Source organism: Grampus griseus (assembly GCF_964374135.1).
Source record: "Grampus griseus genome assembly, chromosome: 8".
In the NCBI taxonomy this organism is placed as follows: Eukaryota; Metazoa; Chordata; class Mammalia; order Artiodactyla; family Delphinidae; genus Grampus; species Grampus griseus.
The window spans coordinates 26,730,088-26,748,258 of record NC_139002.1 but is presented as its reverse complement, the minus strand read 5'-3'; the positions used below and the strand labels follow the sequence as shown (position 1 = coordinate 26,748,258).

The following is an 18,171-nucleotide window of genomic DNA, read 5'->3' as shown; positions in this document are numbered from 1 at the left end:
GCATCAGGCAGGCGGACTCTCAACCACTGTGCCACCAGGGAAGCCCTATAATAAGTCTTTAAAAGTTTTATTGTATTTTTAATTTAATCTAATTTTTAATTGAAGTATGGTTGATATACAGTATTAGTTTCAGGTGTACACCTTAGTGATTCAATATTTTTATAGATTATATTCCATTTAAAGTTATTATAAAACAATGGCTATAATTCCCTGTGCTGTACAATATATCCTTGTAGTTTATTTACTTTATACATAGTAGTTTGTACATCTTAATCCCCCACCTCTGTTGAGCCCCTTGACCTTACCTTTCCTCACTGGTGACCACTAGTTCTATCTGTGAGTCTGTTTTGTTATATATTCATTTTATTCCACATATAAGTAATAACTACAGTATTTGGCTTATTTCACTAAGCATAAAATCCTGTAGGTCCATCCATATTGTTGCAAATGGCAGAACTTCATTTATTTTTATGGTTGAGAAATATTCCTCTGTGTGTGTGTGTGTGTGTGTGTGTGTGTGTGTGTGTGTGTGTGTATGTATCACAACTTCTTTATTCATTCATCTATTGATGGATACTTAGGTTGCTTCCATATCTTGGCTGTTGTGAATAATTCTGCTATGAACATTGTGTGCATATATCTTTTTGAATTAGTCTTTTCATTTTCTTTGAATATGTACCTCAGGAGTGGAATTTTTGGATGATATGGTAGTTCTTTTTTTAGTTTTTTGAGGAAAGTTCTTATTGTTTTCCATAGTGGCTGTACCAATTTACATTTCTACTAGAAATGTACTAGGATTCTCTTTTCTCCACGTCACCAACATGTTATTTGTGATCTTTTTGATGATGGCCATTCTGACAGGTGTGAGGTGGTACCTCATTGTGGTTTTGATTTGCAATTCCTTGATGATTAGTGATGTTGAGAATCTTTTCATGTGCCTGTTGGCCATATGTATGTTTCCTTTGGAAAAATGTCAATTCAGGTCTCTGCCCATTTTTTTAATTGGGTTGTTTTTTTTGATAGTGAGTTGTATGAGCTGTTTATATATTTTGAATATTAACCCCTTATCAGAAATATCATTTGCAAATATTTTCTCCCATTCAGTAGGTTGTCTTTCCTTTTGTTGATGGTTTCCTTTGCAGTGTCAAAGCTTTTAAGTTTAATTAGGTTCCATTTGTTTATTCTGTGTTTTTTTCCTTTACCTGAGGTGACAGATCCAGAAAAATACGGCTACAATTTATTGGAAAGAGTGTTTAGCCTATGTTTTCTTCGAGATTTCTGGTTTCTGTTCTTACATTTAGGTCTTCAATCCATTTTGAGTTTATTCTTTGTATATGGTGTTAGAGAATGTTCTAATTTCATTCTTTTACATATAGTTGTCCATTGTTGTAGCACCACTGACTGCAGAGACTGTTTTTCTCCATTGTATATTCTTGTCTCCTTTGTCATAGATCAATTGAACCACTGGTGTGTGCGTTCATTTCTTAGCTGCCTATTCTGTTCTATTGATCTATGTGTGTGTTTTTGTGCCAGTACCATACTGTTTGGATTACTGTAGCTTTGTAGTAATGTCTAAAGTGAGCAAGCATGATACCTCCAGCTTTGTTCTTTTTTCTCAAGATTGTCTTGGCTATTTGGGGTCTTTTGTTGTTCCATGTAAATTTTAAGATTATTAATTCTAAATCTTTGAAAAATGTCTTGGGTATTTTGATAGGGATTGCTTTGGGTAGTATGGACATTATAATAGCATTCTAACAATTTGTGAACATGGTATATCTTTCTGTTTCTTTTATCATCTTTAATTTCCTTCATTGTTGTCCTATAGTTTTCAGAGTATAGGTCCTTTACCTCCTTGGTTAAGTTTATTCCCAGGTATTTTATTCTTTTTTGATTCAATTGTAAATGGGATTTTTTTTCTTGAATTCTCTTTCTGATAATTCATCACTAGTATTTAGAAAAGCAACAGATTTCAGTATGCTAATCTGTATTTTGAACTTTTATAAAATTTATTTCTTAGTTTTAATAGTTTTCTGGTGAAGACTTTAGGGTTTTCTATATATAGTATCATGTCATGGGCAAATAGTGTCAGTTTTACTTCTTCCTTTCCAATTTTGATGCCTTTTATTTCTTTCTCTTGTCTGATTGATGTCGTTACATCTTCCAATACTGTGTTGAATGAAAGTGGAGACACTGGGCAACATTGTCTTGTTCCTGATTTTATTTTTTTATACTTGATTTAATGAAAAATTTTTTTATTGCAGTATAATTGCTTTACAATGTTGTGTTAGTTTCTGCTGCAGAACAAAGTGAATCAGCTATATGTATACATATATTTCCTCCCTCTTGAGCCTCCCTCCAACCCCCACCCCATCCCACCCATCTAGGTCATTACAGAGCACCGAGCTGAGCTCCCTGTGCTATACAGCAGCTTCCCACTAGCTATTTATTTTACACATGGTAGTGTATATAGGTCAATGCCACTCTCTCAATTCGTCCCACTCTCCCCTTCCCCCACATGTCCAGAAGTCCTTTCTCTACATCTACATTTCTTTTCCTGCCCTGGAAATAGGTTCTTCAGTACCATTTTTCTAGATTCCGTATATATGCCTTAATGTACAGTATTTGTTTTTCTCTTTCTGACTTACTTCACTCTGTATGACAGACTCTAGGATCATCCTCATCAATAAAAATGACCCAATTTTCTTACTTTTTATGGCTGAGTAATATTCCATTGTATATATGCAACACATCTTCTTTATCCATTCATCTGTCGATGAACATATAGGTTGCTTCCATGTCCTGGCTATTGTAAATAGTGCTGCAGTGAACATTGTGGTACATGTATCTTTTGAATTATGGTTTTCTCATGGTATATGTCCAGTAGTTGGATTGCCGGGCCATATGGTAGTTTTATTTTTAGTTTTTTAAGGAACCTCCATTCAGTTCTCCAAAGTGGCTGTATCAGTTTATGTTCTCACCAACAGTGCAAGAGGGTTCCCTTTTCTCCACACCCTCTCCAGCATTTATTGTTTGTAGATTTCTTGATAATGGCCATTCTGACTGGTGTGAGGTGATACCTCATATTAGTTTTGATTTGCATCTTTCTAATAATTAGTGATGTTGAGCATCTTTGCATGTATTTGTTGGCCAACTGTATGTCTTCTTTGGAGAAATGTCTATTTAGGTCTTTGACCCATTTTTGGATTGGGTTGTTTTGATATTTAGCCGTATGAGCTGTGTGTATATTTTGGAGATTAGTCCTTTGTCACTTGCTTCGTTTGCAAATATTTTCTCCATTCTGAGGGTTGTCTTTTTGTCTTGTTTATGGCTTCACTTGCTGTGCAAAAGCTTTTAAGTTTCATTAGGTCCCATTTATTTATTTTTGTTTTTAGTTTCATTACTCTAGGAGGTGAGTCAAAAAGGATCTTGTGATTTATGTCAAAGAGTGTTCTTCCTATGTTTTCTTCTAAGAGTTTTATAGTGTCTAGCCTTAAATTTAGGTCTTTAATCCATTTTGAGTTTATTTATGTGTATGGTGTTAGGGAGTGTTCTAATTTCATTCTTTTACATGTTGCTGTCCAGTTTCCCCTGCACCATTTATTGAAGAGACTGTCTTCATTATCTTATCTTCATTATCTTATCATTATCAATATCTTTTCATTGTATATTCTTGTCTCCTTTGTCAAAGATCAGGTGGCCGTAAGTGTGTGGGTTTATCTCTGAGCTTTCTTTTCTGTTCCATTGATCTATATTTCTGTTTTTGTGTCAGTACCATACTGTCTTGATAACTGTAGCTTTGTAGTATAGTCTGAAGTGAGAGATCCTGATTCCTCCAGCTCCATTTTCTTTCTGAAGATTGTTTTGGCTATTTGGGGTCTTTTGTGTTTCCATACAATTTGAAAATTTTTCCTCTAATTCTGTTCAAAATGCCATTGGTAATTTGATAGGGATTGCATTGAATCTGTAGATTGCTTTGAGTAGTATAGTCATTTTCACAGTGTTGATTCTTCCAGTCCAAGAACATGGATCTCTCCATTTGTTTGTGTCATTTCTTATTTCTTTCATCAGTGTCCTATAGTTTTCTGCATACAGGTCTTTTGCCGCCTCAGGTAGGTTTATTCCTAGGTATTTTATTCTTTTTGTTGCAGTGGTAAATGGGAGTTTTTCCTTAATTTCTCTTTCTGATTTTTCAGTGTTAGTATATAGTAATGCAAGAGATTTCTGTATTAATTTTGTGTTCTTTGCCTTTACTAAATTCATTGATTAGCTCTAGTAGTTTTCTGGTGGCATCTTTAGGATTTTCCAAGTATAGTATCATGTCATCTGCAAACAATGACAGTTGCACTTCTTCATTTCCAGTTTGTATTCCAGTTTTTATTCCTTTATTTCTTTTTCTTCTCTGATTGCTGTGGCTAGGAATTCCAAAGCTATGTTGAATAATAGTGGTGAGAGTGGGCATGCTTGTTACTGATGTTAGAGGAAATGCTTTCAGTTTTTCACCATTGAGAATAATGTTTGCTGTGGGTTTGTCGTATGTGGCCTTCATTATGTTGAGGTAGGTTCTCTCTAAGCCCACTTTCTGGAGAGTTTTTTTAATCATAAATGGGTGTTGAATTTTGTCTAAAGCTTTTTCTGCATCTGTTGAGATTATCATATGGTTTTTATCCTTCAGTTTGTTAACATGGTGTATCACATTGTGTGATTTGCGTATATTGAAGAATCCTTGCATCCTTGGGATAAATCTCACTTCATCATGGTGTATCATCCTTTTAATGTTTTGCTGGATTCTGTTTGCTAGTAGTTTGTTGAGGATTTTTATATCTATGTTCATCGGTGGTATTGACCTGTAATCTTCTTTTTTGTGTGATATCTTTGTCTGGTTTTGGTATCAGGGTGATGGTGGCCTTGTAGAATGAGTTTGGGAGTGTTCCTCCCTCTGCAATTTTTTGGAAGAGTTTCAAAAGGATAGATGTTAGCTCTTTTCTAAATCTTTGTTAGAATTCGCCTGTGAAGCCATTTGGCCCTGATCTTTTGTTTGTTGGGAGTTTTTAAATCACAGTTTCAATTTCAGTACTTGTGATTGGTCTGTTTATATTTTCTGTTTCTTCCTGGTTCAGTTTTGGAAGGGTGTACCTTTCTAAGAATTTGTCTGTTATTTCTAGGTTGTCCATTTTTTGGCATATGGTTGCTTGTAGTAGTCTCTTAACAATATTTTGTATTTCTGTGGTGATAGTTGTAACTTCTTTTTTATTTCTAATTTTACTGATTTGAGTCCTCTCTTTTTTTCTTGATAAGTTTGGCTAATGGTTTACCAATTTTGTTTATCTTCTCAGAGAACCAACTTTTAGTTTCATTGATTTTTGCTATTGTTTCATTGTTCTATTTCATTTATTTCTGCTTCGATTTTTATGATTTCTTTCCTTCTATTAACCTAGGGCTTTGTTTGTTCTTCTTTTTCTAGTTGATTTATGTTTAAGATTAGTTTGTTTATTTGAGATTTTTCTTGTTTCTTGAGGTAGGATTGTATTGGTATAAACTTCCCTCTTAGAACTGCTTTTGCTGCCTCCCATAGATTTTATGTCCTTGTGCTGTCAATGTCATTTGATTCTAGGTATTTTTTGATTTCCTCTTTGATTTTTTTCAGTGACCTCTTGGTTATTTAGTAGCACATTTGTGTGTTGTGTTATTTACAGTTTATTTCCCTGTAGTTGGTAGCTAATCTCACATTGTTGTCCAAAAAGATGCTTGATATGATTTCTATTTTCTAAAATTTATTGAGGCTTGATTTGTGACCCAAGATGTGATATATCCTGGAGAATGTTCTGTGTGCACTTAAGAATAAAGTTTTTCTGCTTTTGGATCGAATGTCCTGCAGATATCAGTTAAGTCCATCTGGTCTAATGTGCCATTTAAGGCTTGTGTGTCCTTGTTAATTTTTTTTTCTGGATGATTTGTCCATTGGTGTAAGTGTAAAGTCTCCCACTACTATTGTGTTACTGTTGATTTCCCCTTTTATGGCTGTTAGCATTTGCCTTATGTATTGAGTTGCTTCTATGTTGGATGCACAAATAGTTAGAATTGTTATGTCTTCCTCTTGGATTGATCACTGAATCACTATGTAGTGTCCTTCTTTGCCTCTTGTAATAGTTTTATTTTAAAGTCTATTTTATTTGATATGAGTATTGGTACTCCAGCTTTCTTTTGATTTCCATTTGCGTGGAATATCTTTTTCTATCCCCTCACTTTCAGTCTGCATGTGTCCTTATGTCTGAAATGGGTCTCTTGTAGACAACATGTATAAGGGTCTTATTTTTGTATCCATTCAGAAAGTCAGTGTCTTTTGGTTGGAGGATTTAATCCGTTTACATTTAAAGTAACATGTATGTTCTTATTACCATATTTTTTATTGTTTGGCTTTGTTTTTGTAGGTTATTTTCCTTCTCTTGTTTTTCTTGCCTATAACAGTTCCTTTAGCATTTGTCATAAAGCTTGTTTGGTGGTGCTGAATTCTCTTAACTTTTGCTTGTCTGTTAGGCTTTTGATTTCTCTGTTGCATCTGAATGAGATCCTTGCTGGATAGAGTAATATTGGTTGTATGTTTTTCCCTTTCATCAATTTAAATATATCTTGCCTCTCCCTTCTGGCCTGCAGAGTTTATGCTGAAAGATCAGCTGTTAACCTTATGGGAATTCCCTTTTATATTTTTTGTTCCTTTTTCCTTGCTGCTTTTAATATTTTTTCGTTGTGTTAAGTTTTGTTAGTTTGATTAATATGTGACTTGGCATGTTTTTCCTTGGGTTTATCTTGTATGGGACTCTGCGTTTCCTGGACTTGATTGACTGTTTCCTTTCCCATGTTAGGTTTTTGTCTATAATCTCTTCAAATACTTTCTCAGACCATTTCACTTTCTCTTCTAATTCTGGGACCCCTATAATTCAAATGCTGGTGTGCTAAATGTTGTCCCAGTGGTCTCTGAGACTGTCCTCAATTCTTTTCATTGTTCTTTCTTTATTCTGCTTTGTGGCAGTTATTTCCACCATTCTTTTTTTGTTTTTAGCATGTTTACTGGAGTATAATTGCTTTGCAATGGTGTGTTAGTTTTTGCTATATTTTCACCATTCTGTCTTTCAGCTCACTTATCCATTCTTCTGTCTCAGTTATTCTGCTATTGATTCCTTCTAGTGTATTTTTAATTTCAGTTATTGTGTTGTTCATCACTGATTGTTTTTTAGTTTTTCTAGGTCCTTGTTAAACATTTCTTTCATCTTCTCGATCCTTTCTATTTCCGAGATTTTGGATCATCTTTACTATCATTACTCTGAATTCTTTTCAGATAGATTGCCTATTTCCCTTCTTGTATTTAGTCTTGTGCCTTTTTACCTTGCTCCTTCATCTGCAAGGTATTTCTCTGTTTTCTTATTTTGCTTAACTTACTGTGTTTGAGATCTCCTTTCCACAGGCTGCAGGGTCGGAGTTCCTCTTTCTTCTGGTCTCTGCCCCCAGTGGGTGAGGTTTGGCCAGTGGCTTTTGTAGGCTTCTTGGTGGGAGGGCTGGTGCCTGTGTTCTGGTGGGTGGAGTTGAGTCCTTTACATCTGTTGGAAAGGGCCATGTCATGTGGTGTGTTTGGGGTGTCTGTGAGCTTAGTACGACTTTAGGCAGCCTGTCTGCTGATGGGTGAGTATGTGTTCCTGTTTTGCTTGTTGTTTGGTGTGAGGCAACTAGTGCTGGGGGCTGCAGGCATTTGGGTGGAGCTGGTTCTTGAATTCGGATAGAGACCTCTGTGAGAGCTTTTGCTGATTAATATTTTCTGGGACTGGGAATTCTCAGGAAGTCCAGTATCCTGGACTCTATCCTCCTCCCCCAGAGGCTCAGGCCCATCTTTTGGTCGGGGAGCCAAGACCCCACAAGCAGCTTGTCATGGATTAAAGAAAAAAAAAGAGACAAAACTCCAAATGGTAAAAGCAAAATCAAATGAGCAAAAACAAAGAAACACACACACACACACACACACACACACAGAGAAGAAACAAAAACAGAACCAAAGAAACCAGAAAACAAGAGAACAGCCAAAGAATCCCAAGGCAAAATTAAACAATTAAAAACAAAACTAACAAAAACAAAATACCAAAATCAAAGCAGAGTGCCAACTGAAGAATAAAGCAAAGAAAACAAAACAGACAAAAATGATTCAAAAAAAAAGAAATGAGGGGCTTCCCTGGTGGCTCAGTGGTTGGGAGTCTGCCTGCCGATGCAGGGGACACGGGTTCGTGCCCCGGTCTGGGAAAATCTCACATGCCGCGGAGCGGCTAGGCCCGTGAGCCGTGGCCGCTGGGCCTGTGCGTCTGGAGCCTGTGCTCCGCAATGGGAGAGGCCATAGCAGTGAGAGGCCCGCGTACTGCAAAAAAAAGAAAAGAAAAAAAAATAGTAATGGGTACAAAACCCACAGAACAGAAGAGCAAAGGGAAAATGGAAATATAAAAAATTTTTTAAATATATTAAAAAACGATGAAAAAGCACAGAACAACAGAAAAGCAAAGTAAAAGTAGAAATATAAGAAGATCAAAAGTATGTTAAAAAAAACATTGAGACTCAATAAAAGTAAAAAAAACAAACAAACCCCAAACCAATAGCAACAACAACAAAGAAAAAGAAAAAAACAAAACAACAAACTTAACAACAGAATGAATCAAAACTGAGTAAAATTAATAGTAATAATAATGTTTTCCTGGGGTCTCAGCTGTTATTGTCCTTGCCATGAGCTACAGCCCACCCCTGCCTCCTCAGGAGACCCTCCAGTGCCTCTGTGCTGGTCTCTGGACCTGCTGTGGGCCCTGTGGGGACAGCTGAGACTCTGATCTGGCCCCACTCATGTGTGTGCTTGCCCCCAAAGTCCACAGGTGTCAGTGCTAGACCATTTTCATTTGTGGGAGTACTCATTGTCCTTTCAGATATTCCATAGGCACAGTATCTACTTAGCTGATAACGGGGATTTAATTTGCCAGTTATGTAACTGATGGAAAGATTTTTGTTTCTCTTTTTTAGTTGCCCCACCCCTGGGGCTCAGCTGTGGTTTTATCCCCATCTATGTGTGTGGGCCACCCACAGGAGTCTGCTCCCGAGGCTTCCCTGGAGCAGTTGGGTCTGTCCTGGTGAGGACAGGGCATGGAGGCGGCATGGCTACTTGGATAGTGGGAGCCCCAGCAGCGCCAGGTGCGTGGGGGAGCTGGCGGCCATGGGCGCAAGAGATATGGCCCTAGTGGGAACCTTTTCTAGTGCCCAGTGGCATGCGTGCGAGGGCCAGCCCTGGTCAGTCTGTTTTTAGTGCCTGGCAGCAGGTGTGCAAGGGCTAGCCCTGTCTGGTTTTTTTGTAGTGCCCAGCAACAGGCTCATGAGGGCCAGCCCTGGCAGGGCCTTTTGTATTGCCTGGTGCTAGACGCTGGCATGTGGGGAGAGACTGGCTACAATGGTGGCTCCACCCCCTGCATGTGACTCAGCAGTAGTGCCCTGCTTCCATGGCATTCCGGTTTTCCTCCATAGGCATTCTCTGTTGCTATTTCCTCCCTCCTGTTCCCTCACACCATCTCCCCACAGCCAACAGCAGTTCTTGCCCCGGGTTTACTCTCCATTCCCCATGCTCCAGTTCCCAGCCCCCGTGTGCACTGTTGGACACACATCCCAATGCGGGGCACTTAGGGCCATGGTACAGACCGTCTGTGTAGTTTTCACTCTGTCCCATCTGCCACAGGTCGGTCGCTTCACCCTCCATCAACAGCCTGAAATGCTTCCCTTCTCTCCCAGCTGATTTCCTCATTGGTGAGGGGACTTCCCCGGATGAGGGAATTTCTCTCCTGCTTCAGCTCCCACCACTGGCATGCAGGTTCTGTCCCGCTTCCTCTCCTCCTCCTTCTCCCTTCTTTCTTTCTTCCTACCCAGTTATGCAGGGATCTTTATAGTCCTTTCCGGTGTATAAGGTCTTCTGCTAGTGTATAGCTGGTGTTCTGTGAGAATTGTTGCATCTATAAATGTATTCCTGATGCATCCATGGAGAGAGAGGAACTCCACATCCTCCTACTCCTCCGCTGTCTTGGAACCCCATTGTTCCTGATTTTAGAGGAAAAGTTTTCAGCTTTTCATCATCAAGTATGAGGTTAGCTGTGGATTTGTCACAAATGGTCTTTATTATGTTGAGATATTTTCCCTCTATACCAACTTTGATGAGAGTTTTTGTCACCAAAGGATGTTGAATTTTGTCAAATGCTTTTTGTGGGTCTGTTGAGATGATCATGTGATTTTTTTCCCTCCTTTTGTTAATGTGGTGTATCATATTGATTGGTTTGCAAATATTGAACCATCCCTGGAATAAATCTCACTTGACCATTATGTATGATCTGTTTTATATACTGTTGAATTTGGTTTGCTGATATTTTCTTGAGGATATTTGGATCTTCATTCATTGGAGATATTCACCTGTCATTTTTTTTTTTGATAGTGTCTTTATTTTATTTTAGTATCAGGGTAATTAGCGATGGCCTCATAGAATTAATTTGGGAATGTTCCCTCTTCTTCAATTTTTTGGAGGAGTTTGAGAAGGTATAGATATTAGTTCTTTTATATATGTTTGGTAGACTTCTCCCAGGAATGGATTTGTTCCTGAACTTTTGTTTGCTGAGAGTTTCTTAAAGTACAAATTCAATTTTACTACTAGTGATCTTTCTGTTCATATGGTCTATTTTGTCCTGATTCAGTCTTGTAAGTTTTTATGTTCATAGAAGTTTGTTTATTACTTCTAGGTTGTCCAATTTGTTGGCATATTAATTGTTCATAGTATTCTGTTTTGATATTTTTGTATCTCTGTGATAGCAGTTGTTATTTTTCCTCTTTCATTTCTTATTTTATTTGGGTCCTCTCTCTTTTTTTCTTGATGAATCTGCCTAAAGGCTTATCAGTTTTGTTTATCTTTTCAAAACATCAACTCTTGGTTTCATTGGTCATTTCTATTTTTTTTTCTTTTTTGTTCTTTGTTTTATTTATTTCCTCTCGGATGTGAATTGCTTTCTTTCTGCTTTTGTTTGTTCTTCTTTTTCTAATTCCATTAGATGGTAGGTTAGGTTGTTAATGAGATTTTTCTTGTTTCTTGAGGTTGGCCTTTTACTGCTATAAACTTACCTTTAGAACTACTTTTGCTGTGTAGCAGAGATTTTGGAAAGTTGTGTTATTTTCATTTGTCTAGAGGTTTTGTTTGATTTCCTCTTTGATTTCTTCATTGACCCATTGGTTTTTCTTTTAGTAGCATATTGTTGAGTCTCCACATTTTGTGTTTTTTCCATTTTTCTTCCCGTTAATTGATTTCTAGTTTCATGCCTTGTGGTTGGAAAAACTGCTTGATATAATTTCTATCTTCTTAAATTAGTTGAGACTTGTTGTTTGGCCTCCTATGTGATCTATTCTGGAAAATGTTCCATATGCACTTGAAAAGAATGTTTATTCTACTGTTTTTGGATGGAATGTCCTGTAGATATCTACTAAGCCCATCTGGTCCAAAGTATCATTTAAGATTACTGTTTGGGCTTCCCTGGTGGCGCAGTGGTTGAGAGTCTGCCTGCCGATGCAGGGGACATGGGTTCGTGCCCCGGTCCGGGAAGATCCCACATGCCGCAGAGTGGCTGGGCCCATGAGCCATGGCTGCTGAGCCTGCGTGTCCGGAGCCTGTGCTCCACAACAGGAGAGGCCACAACAGTGAGAGGCCCACGTACCGCAAAAAAAAAAAAAGATTACTGTTTTCTTGTCTGGATGATTTGTTCATTGATGTAAGTGCGGTGTTAAAATCCTCTTCTATTATTTGTTATTGTCAATTTCTCCCTTTATGTCTGTTAATATTTGCCATATATATATATTTAGGTGCTCCTATATTAGGTGCATATATGTTAATGAGTGTTATCTCCTCTTCTTGCATTGAAATCCTTTTTGTTAATAATGCCCTTCTTTATCTTTTTTTATTGACTTTATTTTAAAATTTGTCTGAAGTGAGTACTTCTACCCCTGCTTTCTTGTCATTTCCATTTGCATGAATTATTTTTTTCTATCCTGTCACTTCCAGTTTATGTGTTTGTCTTTATGTTTGAAGTGAGTCTCTTACAAGAAGCATTTAGATGGGTCTTGTTTTTTTTTAATCCAATCAGCTGCTCTGTGTCTTTTGATTGGATCATTTAGTCCATTTACATTTGCAGTGATTATTGATAGGTGTGTCCTTATTCCCATTTTGTTACTTGTTTACTGGTTGGTTTTTCAGTTCTTCTTTGTTCTTTTCTTCTTTTAGTTCCTTCCCTTGGGGTTTGATGATTTTCTTTAGTGGTATGCCTGTGTTCCTTTTTCTTTAGATTTTTTGTATGTAGTACAGGTTTTTGATTTGCAGTTACCATATGGTTCATATATGTTGACCTATAACTATATTTACATGTTTTAAACTGGTAGTCATTTAAGTTCAAACACATTCTAAACGATTTACATTTTTCTAAACCCCTTCACCACATTTTGTGTTTTTAATGATGTATTTTACATATTCATGTTTTCCCTTAACTGTTCGTTGTAGATATAGTTGATTTCACAGTTTTTTGTCTTAATCTTAGTAAGAGCCTATTTAAGTGATTGAGTCATAGGCTTTACTATATATTTGCCTTTACTAGTGGGATTTTCCCTTTCCTATAGATTCTTACTTGTTGTAGCTTTTACTTTTCCACTTAGAGAAAATGCTTTAACATTTTTTTAGGGTTGGGTTAGTACCCTCTGTGCTTCCTGTACTTGGATTTCTGTTTCCTTCTTCAGGTTCTGGCAGTCCATAATTTCATCAAACACGTTTTTGCCCTGCCTCTCTCTCTCTTCTCCTACTAGGACCCCTAGAGTGTGAATGTTGGTATGCTGGATGTTATCTTAGAGATCCCTTAACTGTTCTCATTTTTTTAAAACCTTGTTTCTCTTTTTCTGTTCAGATTGAGTTAATTTTTATTTCATCTTCTTCCGTATCACTTTGTCTGCTGTTGGTTCCTTCTAATGTGTTTTGCATTTCAGTTAGCATGTTCTTCAGTTCTGTCTTTTAAAAATGTTTTTTAGTTCCTTTTTAAAATTCTCTGTTCATCTATTCTTTCCTCTAATTTAGTCAGTATTCCTATTATTAATGCTTTGAACTCTTTGTATATTAAGTTGTTCACTGCTGTTTCATTAGTTGGTTTCTTTAGGGTTTTTCTCTTGTTCTTTCAGTTGAAACAGTTTTCTGTCTTCTCATTTTGCTTAACTTTCTCTGTGTCTGTGATATTAGGTGAAACATTTACCTACTCTGATCTTGAAGGAGTGTCCTTGTGTGGGAGCATTTCTATGCAGTCTCCATGTGCCCAGTGGCTTTGATGGGAGAACTGGATCTGACCTGAGCATGAGTCACATCTTTCCACAGGGTGTGCTGGCAGCTGTCACCTTTGTAGGAGGTGAGACTGGAAGATGGAGGGACTAGAGTCAGAGCCAGGTGTGAGCCTGGGGTTCTTCTCTGCTCAGTGACCAACACCACCTTATTGGAGGTGGTGTAGGGCCCCAAGTTCCTGGAGCAGAAGCCCTGTTATTTGGGAGTGAGCTGGCTCCATTCCCTTTAAGTGTGTACTCTTTTCGTTCCTAGCACCAGTACTTTGCCCCAGAGGGGACAAGTATTGGAGCAAGAGGGGCCAGAGTGGGTGCTCGGCAAAGGTCAGGTGTGGGCTGTGGTGTTCTGGACCCCAGTCTGAGTTTCGGACCTCACCCAATGAACTGCTTCCCTAAACAGCTGCAGCGACTGCCACCTTCCCCCACCCCCGTCAGATGCCATTCTGGGTCAGGTTAGCTCTGTCCCTCAAAACAGCATACTCCCCTCAGTCCTGTAGCCCTTGCCCCAGTTTGGAGCTGCATGGCATAGCAAGAGAGGCTGGAATGGGCACTTGGCTTCGGTCAGGGAGTGGGCTGTGGTGGTCCCAGACCAGTCAGAGTTACAGACTGCTCCTGATGTGCTGCCTCGCCAAGCACCTTTAGTGGTTGCCGTCACTCCATTCAGATGCTGTTCCAGATCTGAGCAGGGTTCATTTCTCACAACTATGTACTCTTCTTGGGTGCAGCATCCCTTGCGCCAGTATGGAACTGTGCCATGGAGCAAGTGGTGCTGTAGTGGGCACTCGGCTTAGGCTGGAGCATGGGCTGGGGGTGTTGTAGGAAACTGGCCAGAGTCCTGGGGCAGTTTAAGTCTACTTCTGCTGCCTTGTTTTGAGAGTAATCAAATTTGTATGTGCTCTTCATGAGCAGAGTCTAGGTTTCTTACAGTCCCCCTGTTAGTCCCACTGGTTTTCCAATCAGCTAAGGGGACTTGTCTTCTTGGCATTGGACCCTAGGACTAGGGAACCCAATATGTGGCTTGAATTGCTCACCCCCCAGGGAGGATCTCTGAGTCCATGTAATCTCCTTCCTTTTCTGTGTCCCCTCCCAGGGTCACAATTCCTGACTTGATGGCTTCTCTTCTCTTTCTACTTGAATCTGTGTGGATTTTTCTTACAGCCTTTGTTGTATAAGAGTCTTTCTACCAGTCTCCTGTTGGTTTTCAGTGAGAATTGTTCCACATGTAGATGTATTTTTGCTGTGTTCTTGGAAGGAAGTGAGCTCCACATCCTCCTACTCCACCATCTTGATCTCTCCTTCCTACATCATCGTATTCTTAACACATGATAAATGTTTGGTTTATTTTGAGGAAAATATGGCCCTTGCCTTAGAATCAAATGATAATTCCTGTAATGGGAGTGAAAATAAATGAAGATCGTAGGAAGAAGACTAAAATGATGGTCCTTAACTGAAGCTTCAGTGTGAAGCATGTTGATTTCATATGTCTTCTTTATATTGAGGATATCATTTCTTTTGTGCTTTATGCTAATGTTTTTCATATTGTGAGTCAGAAATTTATTGCTGTCATCATTTAAAAATATAAAATATCAGCATGTATTACATGTAACAAATATACGTTTTGTTTCCTAAAACCTTTGTTTTGGATACACATACACACAGAAAATCTCTCTATGGGTCAAGGTCACAGAAAAGCTTGAAAGCCAATGCTCAAGTCTTTGTGTCTTCTTGGCTTCTTTCTCACATTGTGCTGTAAGCTTCAGATCTATGGCACATATCTATAAAACCAGTCTATAGCACATAGAGATGCATACCAATTTTTCAACCTTTTTTCATAAGCAGGGCATCTCCCCACTCCAGTCCTTGGCTTTGTTTCCATTCCCCTGTATATGCTGGAGCACCTTTAGTATTTATTATGTTTCAGAAATTGAACTAAGGACTAACGTTTTCTGCTTGCACATAGAGCCCAGTAGTCATGTGGCTTCAGTTATGCTTACTGCTTTGCATTTCTCTTCTGTTTTTGGTCCACAGAGATGGGTTTATCTTGTTTTGAACTTAGCAGTGTTTTATATTTTGTATATCTTTTCGGTTTGTCCTGAGCAGAGACAAACATGGCAACATGAACTGAACTTTAATAAATCTCTTGACTAGAAGGTCTGAGCATGTTTTAGAGATTGATTCATGTTGATGTATTTTATTTCTATTTCATTCCTTTCAATCACTGTATAGTCTTTCATAATCTAACTCTGCCATTCTGTAAATATCCATTCCTCTTGGAATGGATATTTTGTTTTTCACTCTTACAAACTATTACAAGCAGTGCTAAATTTCTCCATAGTGCATATTTAGAAGTGGAATTGCTAAGTTATTAAGTACACACCTATTTTCTTTCACAAACACTTGCAAAGAGATTATATCAATTTATTGTGCCCCAACAATGTATGTTTCTTAACCATACTTAGTATCTGTATTGTCAAACTTTAAAATTATGTCATGCTGAATAATGTGTGAGAAATGGTATTTCATGTATTAATATGCATTCCTCTGATTACTAGGAGAGATCTCTTTTTTTGTCATTTAGATTTCTTATAGTATGAACTGCTTGTTTATGTTTTTTATCTTTTTCTTACTGATGGTAGTTCTTTATATATTCAGTCTTGTGTCTTTTGTGTACTTTCAGATAGTATCTCATAATTCGTCTTACCAGTTGTCAATTGTCCTCCTCAGTTTGTAATTTTAGTCTTTGTTATCCTGTTGAATATCTGATATGTATCTCTCTGAGTGTCCAAATAAGACCACTGGAAGAAATTGTAGATACTGTGAGATTTTACAGTAGGCTAAAAAGGGAGGTGGCAGAATCTTTTTGTGTGTACATTATAAGAAGTCAAATCCTTACTACTTTGCTTATCCCTCTAAGTTAACCTTTAACATAAAAATTTTTTTGTTTGTTTTTTTCTATTTTTTTGCCGCACCATGTGATGTGGGATCTTAGTTCCCAGACCAGGGATCGGACCCGCGCCCCCTGCAGTGAAAGCACGGCGTCTTAACCACTGGACCGCCAGGAAATTCCTAACTTAAATTTTGTTCTTTGGAGATTCTGTACTTTTTTGTCAGCTCATGAATACATTTTAAATGCTTTTTAAAAATTTTTTATCCAACATTTTTGTTTTCAAAGGTTGGTTCTGGAAGCTAACTAACATTTAACTCTTTCCATTCTTCTCTATCTAATTGCCATTATTATTTCTAATAATTGCCATTATTAGTTCTAAGAAGCATTTTCTGACCCCTTAAGTCAAATTGGATACCCCTAGTATATGTTTCTATAGCAGTCTTTACTTTCATAGCACTCTTCTATATTAATATTGCTTGTCTTTCTCCTTTCTCAAGGCCATAATTTCTTTGACGGTAAGGACTATGCCTGGCTTATTAATTATAGCCCCAGTACCTGGCATAGTGCTTGGAACACAGTAGACACTTGCACTGTGACTAGGCTACTGTCATCTTTTTCCTGATTACTGCCACAATCTTCTTACTGGTTTCCTACCTATAATGTTGCTTTTCTCCAGTCTTTTCTCCACTCTGAAACCAGTTTGCTCTTTGTGTAACACAAAGCTGATCATGTTTATGACTTACCATTGCCCCAGCAGAAAGCTCCAATAGCAGTTTAAAGTGGTTCCTGTGGCCTAGTCCCTGATTATTCTATAACCTAATCTCTTATTGATGTTCATTCATGCTTCTCAAGTTTTAGCCAGTCTGAATTACTTTGTTCCCTAAAGGTGCAGTGCTTTTTCTTTCCTCTTGGGCTTTATGAACATGCTTTTATTCCTACACTTGGAACCTCTTAATTCTCTTTTCCCACAGAAGAAACTGGCTAATTCTTGCTCATCCTTAGGTCTAATAGTACTCATATTACTTCCTTTAGGAAGTCTTTGATTTGTCAGCATGAGAGGAGTTTGAATTGTGTATGGCTTTAACACTCTGTACTTCTGTCTTCAAAGCACTTGACAGTTACTTGTATATTGTCTGTATTCCTCACTATCTCATAAGCTAGCAAAGGCTGTGTTAGGCATATTGACTATTACATTTTCTGCATCTAGCACAATTCTGATTCATGGTAGGTATTCAAGAAAAGCATTGAATGAATATTAATTTAGACATTATTTCCTGCAAGTTAGAAAAGAGTGTGTCTTAAGAGTTTTTAAAGTATTTCCCTAAGGTTACAATTGTTAACTGAGTCTCAGGTTTTTAATTTATTAATATATTTTATGGTGGGGTTATTTTAAAATTGTGACCTCTGAAAATGTTTTGTTCCAGTTCAGACTGCTGGAAAGAGAATTGAACCCATACTGGAAGGATGGTGGAACAGGTCTTCCACCAGAAGACTGTAATGTGTCATCAGTTACTAAAGGTATCTTCATATTTTGATTGTAGCCACACAGGCATTTCTTATAACTTGGTATTCCTAAGGGAATCAACTGAGTCTGCTAGTAGATTGGCAAGATGTATTATGAATTCCAAAAATGAATAATAATCTAAATCAGATTTTGAGATGTATTAAATCTAAATTTTATCACTAGTTATTATTTAAATATTTCTGCTTGATGCTGTAATTTTGATCTAGTCTGCAGATATCTGTGTCTGTTTATGTATTTGCAGAACAATGATGTATATTGATTATCTGATGTGAAATTTGTATGGTTTTATATTATGAGCATCTATGGATTATTACTAAAGGTTCAGTTTACATATAGGAAAGCAATGATAAAACAT

General features: G+C 37.7%; 1 protein-coding gene across 1 annotated transcript in view; it reads left to right on the top strand.

The window, feature by feature from the left end:
• The window catches only part of CWF19L2 (CWF19 like cell cycle control factor 2), a 193,664-nt gene that overhangs the window by 33,760 nt on the left and 141,733 nt on the right, over positions 1 to 18,171 (top strand). Inside the window, exon 6 of the mRNA XM_082660925.1 lies at positions 17,716 to 17,809. Coding sequence (XP_082517051.1) covers positions 17,716 to 17,809 — 94 coding nt within the window. The remainder of the gene's footprint in view (positions 1 to 17,715; positions 17,810 to 18,171) is intronic.